This window comes from Papaver somniferum, chromosome 4 (assembly GCF_003573695.1).
Source record: "Papaver somniferum cultivar HN1 chromosome 4, ASM357369v1, whole genome shotgun sequence".
NCBI classification, from domain to species: Eukaryota; Viridiplantae; Streptophyta; class Magnoliopsida; order Ranunculales; family Papaveraceae; genus Papaver; species Papaver somniferum.
Genome location: NC_039361.1, coordinates 127,099,260 through 127,111,334, shown reverse-complemented (window position 1 = coordinate 127,111,334; position 12,075 = coordinate 127,099,260). Strand labels below are relative to the sequence as shown.

The following is a 12,075-nucleotide window of genomic DNA, read 5'->3' as shown; positions in this document are numbered from 1 at the left end:
TCTTAGAACCTAATAGGTAAGATCTAAACTTATCCAAGGCAAACACGATGGCTAAAAGTTCTTTCTCGGTAGTTGTGTAGTTCATTTGGGCATCATTCAGAGTTTTGATAGCATAATAAATCATATGAAGTAATTTGTTTCCTCGTTGTCCTAAAACGACGCCTATAGCATAATCTGAAGAATCACACATAATCTCAAAGGGTAGGTTCCAGTTAGGTGCCTGGACTATCGGGGCAGTAGTGAGTAAAGTTTTAAGCTTCTCAAAAGCCTCTAAACAAGCATCATCAAAGACAAACTTAACATCTTTTGCAAGCAAATTGCAAAGAGGTCTAGAAATCAAGCTAAAATCCTTAATGAATCGACGGTAAAAACCTGCATGCCCTAGGAATGACCTAATATCTTTTACGGTTTTTGGGACCTGTAAAGTCTTAATGAGGTCAACTTTGGCTTTGTCTACCTCTATACCCTTTGAAGAGACGATGTGCCCTAATACAATTCCTGATTTAACCATGAAATGGCATTTTTCCCAATTAAGCACTAAATTTTTTTTCTTACACCTAGTCAACACTAATGTCAAATGCTGCTTTTTGGAGGTGGGTCGTTGCATAGGAGGCAGGCTATTGCTAATTTCTTAGGCATGGGTGTTACTTTCTTTCCGGATAGATATTTGGGAGTTAAGGTGATGCCTGGTAGGGTGAAATATAGTCATATTAGTAATGTGGTGGATAAGTTGAAGGATCATCTCTCGGTGTATAAAGGTAAAATGCTTTCCTTTAAGGATCGTGTAGTGCTTATTAAATCTGTCCTTGCAAGCTATGCCATTCATAACATGGTTGTCTATAGGTGGCCTGTTAAATTTGTTAAGCAAAGTGAACGTGTTATTCGTAATTTTCTTTGGTCGGGAGATTCAGACTTGGCTAAAGCTTTTGTGGTGGATATGACAAGATTTGTAGTCCGGTGAAGGAAGGGGGTCTTGGGCTTGCTAGCTTGAGTAATATGAACAAGGCTCTGATCATGAAGTTGTGGTGGAGTATTAAAACTTCTAAGAAGAATTGGGCTAGATTTCTGGAGTCGAAATACACTTGTAGAGATGGTCGTCTGAAGATGGCGGGAGTTAAATCTTCAATTTTGTCGGGGATTCGATGGATGCACACTGAAGTTATGCGCAATACTAAATCCTTAATAGGTGATGGTAGGGCAACTTCTTTATTTTTTGATGTTTGGTATGGTTCTGTAACTTTGGCTGAGGTCTTGCAGAGAACTGACCTTGACAGACGTGCGAAAGTTAGTGATATCATAGTTCAGAATCAATGGCATTTGGAGGGAGAGCATATGCGTGAACTTGCAAGTGCTGGTGTGGCTAGCGAGAATTTACCAAGAAGGCATATGGGCAGTGATGAGAGGATTTGGATGCCAGATCTAAAGGGAATGTTTTCTGTCAGGTCTGCAAGGGATTTGGTGCGCAGCAAGTATCCTTTGCTTCTTGAAGCAAATCTGTTGTGGAGGAGGGTGGTGCACCCGGCTTTAGCAGCTCAGAATTGGAAATTTGTTAGGGGAGCTTGTGCAACTCTGGACAAAGTTAAGAGTAGATTCAAGATTGCTCTCCCATCTCGGTGCAGTGTGTGTCAGATTGAGGAGGAGTCTTTGGAGAATATTCTCTGGAGCGGTAGTGCTGCTAAACGTGCTTGGCAGTGGTTGGAAGGTATTTTTCATCTTAAATCTTGTTATAACTTGATTGCTTCTAATAAACAAGCAAAAGGTTGTAGTAGAATGGTTAAAGATCTGTGGCTTGTCTCCAATCTGGTGGTGCGTTCAGAACTGTGGTTTCAAAGGAATAAGATGGTTTATGAGAAGAAGAAACCTTGCTGGAATTTCTTCAAGAAGCGTGTGTTTAATTTCATTCATGAATACTCAGATAGAATGAAGGGGTGTATGCTTAACAAGGTTGAAGATATGGAGATTTTGGATTTTTTCAGAGTTAAATGCCGTAAGGTGAAGATGTTGGAACCTGTTGAGTGTCTTTGGCAGCCTCCAATGAAAAATCAACTCTTGTTGTGCTGTGATGGAGCTTCTAGAGGTAACCCAGGGGTGGGCGGAGCTGGAGTGGTGGCTAGGAATTCAGCTTGTGAAGTGGTGGGAGCAATGTGTGTTGGCCTTGGTGTTATTTCTAATTTTTGGCGGAATTATATAGCATTCTAATTGGCTTAGATTGGGCAGTTCAATGGGGTTACAGAGATGTGCTTGTAAGGACTGATTCTATGAGTGTTATAACTGCTTTCGAAGGGGATAATATACCATGGCTTGCAAGACAGAGATGGTATGAAGCTAAAGTCAAGTTTGATTCTATTCAATTGGTGCATACGTTTCGTGAAGCAAATTTTGCAGCTGATAAGATGGCAAAGACTGGTTGTTTTTTAGATGCTGGAGTGAGACTCAATTTTGTTGGGCGTCCTCTTTTGTTAAACTTAATTGAGTATCCTAATGTTTCTTATTTTCGTTTTAAATAGTTTTTGAGTTTTTGGGGTTGTTGTGACCTCTTTTCTCAAATTCTATGCTGTAAATATCTCTTTTCATATCAATACAATTTTTGACTTATCAAAAAAAAAAAAAACCATATCAGAAAATATGCTCATCATACAACGCTGAAAAGTTGCAGGGGCATTACATAGCCCGAAAGGAATGCGTCTATACGCAAAGGTACCAAAGGGACAGGTAAAGGTGGTTTTCTCTTGGTCTTCTGGGGCAATAACGATCTGATTATAACCGTAGTAGCCATCTAAGAAGCAATAGTGACTATGTCCAGCTAATCGTCTATCATTTGGTCGATAAAAGGAAGGGGAAAGTGATCCTTCCTTGTGACCTTGTTCAATTTCCTATAGTCAGTACACACACGCCATCCCGTGGTTACTCGGGTTGGGATTAATTCATTATTATCATTCTGGACTATAGTGATACCTGATTTCTTGGGGACAACCTGAATAGGGCTGACCCACTTACTGTCTGAAATTGGGTAAATAATACCCGCATCTAATAACTTAAGCACCTCTTTTCGAACTACCTCTTTCCTGTTAGGGTTCAGTCGACGTTGCATCTCCCTAGAAGGTTTGGAGTCTTCCTCTAAATGAATCTGATGCATACACACAATATGACTTATACCCTTAATGTCTGCTATAGTCCACCCTAAAGCTTCCTTATTGTCTTGAAGTACATTTACTAGCCTACTTTCCTGATCACTATCCAAATTGGAAGCTACAATCACAGGTAAAGTCTCAGATGGGCCAAAAAACACATACTTTAGAGTATCGGGTAGTGGTTTAAGGTCCAACTTTGGGGGCTCTTCCAAAGAAGGAATTAGGGTAGTTTCAGAAAATGGTAATGGTTCGAACCTAGCTTTCCATCTATCAGTTTCTAACACGGGGGTAGAATCTAATAGAGCATTCACCTGTTCAATAGTGCTGTCGTCGTCAAAATCTAAACCAAAATGTGATAGACAACTTTCTAATGGGTCTTCAGACAAGATGTTTGGTAATGACTCCTGAACTAAGGCTTCTATCATGTTCACCTCCTCAACACATGTGTCATCTACCTCATGAGGTTGCTTACTGACATTAAAAATGTTAATCTCCATAGTCATATTACCAAAAGATAAGCTCATCGCACCATTTCGACAGTTAATGATCGCATTAGACGTAGCTAAAACTGGGCGACCTAAAATCACAGGTATCTGGTTCTCTGGGTCAGGGACAGGTTGGGTATCTAGGACCACGAAATCCACTGGATAAATAAACTTGTCGACCTCAATAAGAACATCCTCGATAACACCTCGAGGGATTTTAACAGACCTATCAGCTAACTGCAGTGTCATCTGAGTAGGTTTCATTTCACCAAGTCCTAGCTGTAAGTATACATGGAATGGCAGTAAATTCACACTGGCTCCTAAGTCAAGTAAAGCTTTTTCTACCCGGAAGTTACCTATTGTGCAAGCAATGGTAGGAGAACCTGGGTCTTTGTACTTTGGAGTTGTGGTGTTCTGAATGTTTGAACTTACGTGACTAGCTAAAAAGGCTTTCTTATGGACGCTAAGTTTTCGCTTTCGCGTACACATATCCTTAAGGAACTTGGCATAAGCAGGAATTTGCCTAATTGCATCTAATAAGGGAAGGTTTATGGTAACTTGCTTAAAAACCTCCACTATGTCATTAAAGTTCGATTCCTTCTTTGTTGGTACTAATAGCTGAGGATAGGGGTGTAAATTCGGGCAGGCCGGGCCGCCCGACCCAAAAACTAAGACAGGCCGGGCAGGCCAGGCTTAATATTTGTGAGCCCGTAAACAAATTCAGGCCGGACAAGCCGGGCACAAGTAGATAATTTTCTACCCAAAGACCGCCCAAAGTCCGCTTTTTATACGAGCAGGCCAGATCGGGCCGGACAGGCCACTATTTTGATTTTTTTTTTTTAAGTTTAAATTTTCAAATGAACGGTATTAAATACAATATCCTTTCCTTTCCAACATCGCATATCATAAGTGATAGTATTATTTTATATTTAAATTACACTGACAAATATTTAATTTTAGCCTATAATAAATAATTAATTAGAGTACAATAAACTTTCTAATAAGAAAATATATTACCATTAATGTTTTGAAAAGGTTAATTATAAGTAAAAAAGCAATTATATATTTTATTTTTCTTGACACAAAATTGACAATTATAAAATTGTAACTTTTAAGTATTTTAAGAGGATATTAAATGATTAATGGCACATAGAAGGCTTTCAGGCCGGGCACCAGGCCGGGTATCAGGTCGGGCATCATAATTAATCGCAAAGCCCGAGACCGCCCAATAAATTAATCCAGGCCAGGCCGGATGGTCCATGACGGGCCATAACAGACTTTGGGCTACTTCGGGTACAGGCGGGCTCGGGAGGATACAGGCAGGCCGAGTATTTTCGGGTATTATTTACACCCCTAGCTGAGGAAATGGGGCTCTAGGTCTAAAATCAGACCTTTCAGGAACTAAATTCACATCATTAGAAACTTTATCAGTCTCTTCAGCTACTGGTCCTGAGAGGTGAGATCCTGAGGGGTGAACTACAGTATGTTCACTATCGGGCATGGTTACCTTATTGTCTACAACTCTACCACTTCTAAGGGTTCTAACAGCATTCAATTGATTCGATGGTTTTGCACCTAATTCATGAACTCCTCTAGGGCTGGGTTGTGTTTGACTAGGAAACTTACCTTTTTCTCTCAAAGAATCACTTATCAGACCAACCTGGGTTTTTAACTCGGAAATAGCCTGTCTATTTTCTTGTCCTATCCAGTTACTAGCTTGTAGACTTTGTTCTACGGATAACTGGAATTTTGCAGTTTGCTGAGTTAACAAGGCGAGAGATTCCTCTAAACTTAGGATTTTCTTATCTGACTGATTCTGAAACTAAGCTAGTCCTGAAGGATTCTTAGTAGCCAAAACCTAGGAGAGCATTAGAATTACTAAGCTGACATTGAATTTGGCTCTTAGACCACGAAAGGTTCGGATGGTTTCTCCAACCAGGATTATAGGTTTATGAATATGGGCCAATCTTTTGACGGTTATCAAATCTAGTGTTATTATAAAGAACATTGGCCTGCTCTTCAATATTCTGGCCTTCCCAAAAAGGCTCCACTCTACCACTAGTCTGGCCCACTTCTAAGGCTTCTAACCTTTTTGCTATAACAGAAATTTTGGCATCTGATTCATAGCCTCCTTCTACCCTATTAACGTTTCCTCTACTTAAAAGAATTTTTTTCTGGGGTCCCTACTATTTTCCCATTGCTGGATTTTTTCGGAGATTTCATTAAAAAATTCCATCGCCGCATCAACAGTTTGGTTTTCAAATCCACTAGTGCGTAGAGACTCAACCATGGTCGTTGTGGAATAATCTAAACCCTCATAAAGGATCTGAACTAGCCTAACCTTTTCTAAACCATGATGAGGACACTGGGATAATAAATCATTGAACCTTTCCAAATACCTATATAAAGATTCTCCCTCTTGTTGTGAAAATGTGCATATTTGCGTCCTAATAGACGATGTTTTGTGCCTAGGGAAAAACTTATTGAAAAAGGCAGATGTAAGTTGTTCATATGTCTCAATTGACTCGTAGTCCAAACTATACAGCCACGACTTGACCTTCTTTCAGGAAAAATGGGAATAACCTAAGTTTCAAAGCATCATCATCTAAGCCTCTAATTCTTAGAGTACTACAAATTTCCTCAAAATCCCTAACATGGTAATAAGGGTTTTCATTTTCTTTCCCTAAAAAGATTGGGAGCATCTGTAAGGTCCCAGGTTTCAGCTCATAGGGTGCCTCCGTTTCAGCTAACTTAATACACGAAGGACGGGTAGTCCTAGTTGGATTCAACAAAGCTTTCAAAGTTGCCATTTCTGGCGCTATCGGAGCAACAGGGATTCTCTCCTCAGTCAAAGAACGTTCAAAAACAGACTCTTCAAAACCCGGACTTTCTAGATTAAGGTAATCGAGACGCTTCGAACTACTAGGTTTGTTTTTAACAAATCTACCTAGTGCGTCTCTTTTACATTCAGGCATACAATAGAATTTTATAAATTGGAAGGGTAAGCAAACACAGATCAAGGACGACTCAACCAAATCAAACCTATTGATTTCTAGCAAACAAAAAGCATGATGGCTCCACTTAGATTGTTTCTAGACCAGCTTCTAATCCTTCGAACGGGAATTCGTTACAATTTAAGCAAACCCCTCTGGAATCAATCCGAGTTAACGTAAGTTGAATAGAGGCGAGGGAAGCTCGGTGGAGCTTTGATACCCAAGGCCTCACCGGTATTACAAGGCGGCGCAGTCACGCATTCAACTTACAGAATGTTCGTCAAGAACGTCGAAGTATGCTTAAAAGAGTAACCAATATTTTTCGAATGACTTTCCTGTTAAGCTCGTTACCCTATCGGTCTCGTTCTAGTCAAAATTTTAGGCTTAGGTTCGCGTAGGTTACGTGTTCCTAAAGCGGGCAAGAAGAGAACGGTGATGAAATCCGAACCCTTATCTTGTATGGCCAGGCCTTGCCCTTTACTAGAAAAATAAATATCTGTATTCAGTCCTCAACATATATGCATACGAAGGAGTCCAGTAAATCGCTTACAGGGGATTCGCGAGTGTTTAGAATCTTACCTCCCGTTCCAGACGGGGGATGAATCGGTTGTAGTCGACTCGGGCCACTGACTCCGATGTCTAGTGTACGAACCCAAGGTGCAGAGACAATATCATAATTGTCCTCCTTCTCTGCAAACAGTTTATATTTAAAGTACCCTTCCGTAGGGTATTAAAAAAAATAATGTCCCAAAGTCCAAAAGTCCAAAAGTACAAAAAAATAAAGAAAAATTACAAAAATAATAAACCCTAATACAATTTTTTTTTAAATAAAATAAAATTGTCTTCTTTTCTGTTCTTTTTGCTTTAGTCTTTAGCTCCAAGTCTTTATGAAATCACCAAACTCCTTGGCTCAATTTTCTTTATGATCCAGAACCTGTAGACACAAGATAAATACCCAAAAACATAAAAAAGACAAAAAAATAAAATAAAATCTAAAACCCTAAAAACAAGTCCGCATCGGCGGCGCCAAAAATTGATGTGATTTGTAGATAGTGGTAAAAGTGATTCGATTCTCAGACTTGTGACGGATATTAATTAGACTTAAATCTTAATATTAAAATAGAAAACTCACTAAAAATTATAGCAAACTCAATCAAAGATGATGTCAATACTAAAAGGAACACTGAGGCTAAGATTCCACTATTTTCCAAATTCAAAGTGATTTAAGCCAATATTTATATTCATGCAATTTTTTCGTTCAATTTGATTCTAAACTATTGCAACAAGTAGATTCTCAAAATAACAGGTGTAAATCCGAAGCATAGAACATCAAAAACCTAGGTCCAAGCATGCTGTATCAAAAGAAATAACAGTTGCTTAACAAGAATCATTCAAACAATTTTCAATCAAGGCAAAACAATCATAAAAATAATTGCGATAAATAAATAAATAAGAATATACCACTTTTTGTTGGAAAAATAGCTTCCTCTATCGCCTCAGCAATGGGGTTTAGCTCCTCATATTAACCAGTTGCTCAAAATACATGCTTGTTGCTCCAAAGTTGATTAAAAAGAAGAGAAGGTATAAAACAACGTGTTTGTAACAGATATAATTGTTACGAACCACTGTTACAGAGTAACCTAACACAGAACTGTTGCAAATTATGAATAATTGTTACAGAAATTGTTACAAAGTGACTGAACTTTGAAAGAAAAGGCCACGGATTCTGCGACTGCCTTCGTCTGTCCAATGTTCTTCAGCTTCGTCTTCTTCTTCCTGCTGCTGCAACTTTCTCTGCAGTGTGATTTCTTCGCACCAGAGCTTCCTTTAAACTACGTAAAGGACCCAAACTACTCGACCCCCTCTGTTATGACTTCCTCCACCTTTTATATCCACCACAAGCCGAATAAAACTCGGAGAAAACTTCCTTTCTTCTCCCGCAGGTCACGGTATTTCTTCCCTTTTTATTCTTTTTTTCTACGTCAACCGAGTTGGTATCGACTCTTTTAATGATAGAATTAATTCTCCAAGGGAAGATATTCTCCAAATCCACCAGATAACTTCCTAAAATACGCCGAATAACCCGTGATATTCTCCACCTCTGTTTTCTTCCAAGTGACGTTTCTTCCTTTCTTTTTTCGAATCCGAGACAAGTACCTATGTTTTTTTAACCTAACAGGATATTCCCCATCGAACTGCGAAAAAAACTCCATCTAAATCTCTCGAAATTCTCCAACAAAATCTTCCCAAAAATAACTCGAACAACCCGAGTAACTTTACTTCCCTGTTTTGCTTCCAACCGATATCTATCCAAATTTAGTCGAAGTAATGTCTTATAGTGGACCTGTTTAGCATTAACAGGCCTAAATAAATCCAACTCGGCGATTGAATCTCTCTACAACATCTCCAAAACTCAAGTCCAAACCTGTCAGTGTCTGCACTTGATATCCCGCCAAAATTTAGATTTCAAACAAAGAGGATAAGTGCCCCTTAACCAACTGTCGGGTGTCTTTAACACTTGGGGTGTCCTGGTTGTAAATAACAAGTGGGTGCCCCTTAGTAATTGAGTGCTCCTTATCCAAATAAGGGGTGCCTTTAGTGATTTTTTCCCACGAGCGCAAATACCACTTTTTGAGCCAATTTTCCCGCAAAAGCTTATTCTCCAAAAACACCTACAAAGACACAAAAAGCCATAATAAATTCAAAATCGAGCACTAACATTATATACAATTGAGATTATATCAGACATAAAAATGTGTCTATCAGAATGATACTAACAAAATTCCCTACAATAATGAAGGTTATCTCTAAATGTTTTCTAAAAACCCTAAAAACACTAAAGAGCTCTGAAAGAGCTCTGAGAAACTCTAAAAATCTCAGGAAGACTCCAATAAGTTTTGAAAAGCTTAAATTTAATAATACTCCGTAGCACTGGGATCTACAATCTAGGAGATTCGTTAAACAATGATAATAACAAATCCCTACAATAGTGAAGATCAACTTTGAATGTTCTCTAAAAAGCCTTGAAAACTCTAAAAAACCCTGAAAACTCTAAAAAGCCCTAAAATATCTAAAGAGCTCTGAAAAATCTAAAGAGCTCTGAAAAACTCTAAAAAGCTCTGAAAAAGCTTTAAGTTATTATATTTCGTAGCACTAGTATCTACTAGCCAGGGGATTCGTTATAGCCAACTGAAAGTAACTTAATTTTTTATAATTAATGATACTAACAAAATTCCCTACAATAATGAAGATTATCTTTGGATGTTTCCTAAAAACACAAAAGAGCCCTGAAAGAGCTCTGAGAAACTCTGAAAAGCTCAGGAAGACTCCAATAAGCTTTGAAAAGCTTAAATTTAATAATACTCCGTAGCACTGGGATCTACAAGCTAGGAGATTCGTTAAAGAATGATAATAACAAATCCCTACAATAGTGAAGATCAACTTTGAATGTTCTCTAAAAAGCGTTGAAAACAATAAAAAAAAACCTGAAAACTCTAAAAAGCCCTAAAATATCTAAAGAGCTCTGAAAAATCTAAAGAGCTGAAAAACTCTAAAAAGCTCTGAAAAAGCTTTAAGTTATTATATTTCGTAGCACTAGTATCTACTAGCCAGGGGATTCGTTATAGCCAATTGAAAGGAACTTAATTCTTTATAATGAATGATACTAACAAAATTCCCTACAATAATGAAGATTATCTTTGGATGTTTCCTAAAAACACTAAAGAGCCCTGAAAGAGCTCTGAGAAACTCAAAAAAGCTCAGGAAGACTCCAATAAGCTTTGAAAAGCTTAAATTTAATAATACTCTGTAGCACTGTGATCTACAAGCTAGGAGATTTGTCAAATAATGATAATAACAATTCCCTACAATAGTGAAGATCAACTTTGAATGTTCTCTAAAAAGCGTTGAAAACTATAAAAAAAACCGGAAAACTATAAAAAGCCCTAAAATATCTAAAGAGCTCAGAAAAACTCTAAAATGCTCTGAAAAAGCTTTAAATTAATTATATTTCGTAGCACTTGTATCTACTAGCCAGGGGATTCGTTAAAGCCAACTGAAAGTAACTTAATTCTTTATAATGAATGATACTAACAAAATTCCCTGCAATAATGAAGATTATCTCTGGATGTTTCCTAAAAACCTAAAAACACTAAAGAGCCCTGAAAGAGCTCTGAAAAACTCTAAAAAGCTCAAGAAGACTCTAATAAGCTTTGAAAAGCTTAAATTTAATAATACTCCGTAGCACTGGGATCTACAAGCTAGGAGATTCGTCAAAGAATGATAATAACAATTCCCTTTTTTATAGTGAAGATCAACTATGAATGTTCTCTAAAAAGCGTTGAAAACTATAAAAAAAAACCTGAAAACTCTAAAAAGCCCTAAAAAATATAAAGAGCTCTGAAAAACTCTAAAATGCTCTGAAAAAGCTTTAAATTAATTATATTTCGTAGCACTTGTATCTACTAGCCAGGGGATCCGTTAAAGCCAACTGAAAGTAATTTAATCTTGAAAACACTAAAGAGCCCTGAAAGAGCTCTGAGAAACTCTAAAAAGCTCAAGAAGACTCCAGTAAGCTTTGAAAAGCTTAAATTTAATAATACTCCTTAGCACTAGGATCTACAAGCTAGGAGATTCGTAAAAGAATGATAATAACAAATCCCTACAATAGTGAAGATCAACTTTGAATCTGCTCTAAAAGCGTTGAAAACTCTATAAAACCCTAAAAACCCTAAAATATCTAAAGAGCTCTGAAACATCTAAAGAGCTCTGAAAAACTCTAAAAAGCTCTGAAAAAGCTTTAAGTTATTATATTTCGTAGCACTAGTATCTACTAGCTAGGGGATTCGTTATAGCCAACTGAAAGTAACTTAATTCTTTATAATGAATGATACTAACAAAATTCCCTACAATAATGAAGATTATCTTTGGATGTTTCCTAGAAAAACTAAAGAGCCCTGAAAGAGCTCTGAGAAACTCTAAAAAGCTCAGGAAGACTCCAATAAGCTTTGAAAAGCTTAAATTTAATAATACTCCGTAGCACTGGGATCTACAAGCTAGGAGATTCGTTAAAGAATGATAATAACAAATCCCTAAAATAGTGAAGATCAACTTTGAATGTTCTCTAAAAAGCGTTGAAAACTCTAAAAGCCCTGAAAACTCTAAAAAGCCCTAAAATATCTAAAGAGCTCTGAAAAATCTAAAGAGCTGAAAAACTCTAAAAAGCTCTGAAAAATCTTTAAGTTATTATATTTCGTAGCACTAGTATCTACTAGCCAGGGGATTCGTTATAGCCAACCGAAAGTAACTTAATTCTTTATAATGAATGATACTAACAAAATTCACTACAATAATGAAGATTATCTTTGGATGTTTCCTAAAAACACTAACGAGCCCTGAAAGATCTCTGAGAAACTCTAAAAAGCTCAGGAAGACTCCAATAAACTTTGAAAAGCTTAAATTTAATAA

The 12,075-nt window shown here is 37.4% G+C and overlaps 1 protein-coding gene and 1 pseudogene across 1 annotated transcript; both read left to right on the top strand.

Moving 5' to 3' along the window:
* Positions 1–577: 577 nt before the first annotated feature.
* Positions 578–961, top strand: LOC113273108. The gene has a single exon (XM_026522876.1). It carries the CDS (start codon positions 578–580, stop codon positions 959–961), a length of 384 nt encoding a protein of 127 aa, XP_026378661.1.
* Positions 962–5,964: 5,003 nt separating this feature from the next.
* Positions 5,965–6,064, top strand: LOC113276776 (annotated as a pseudogene).
* Positions 6,065–12,075: the final 6,011 nt, after the last annotated feature.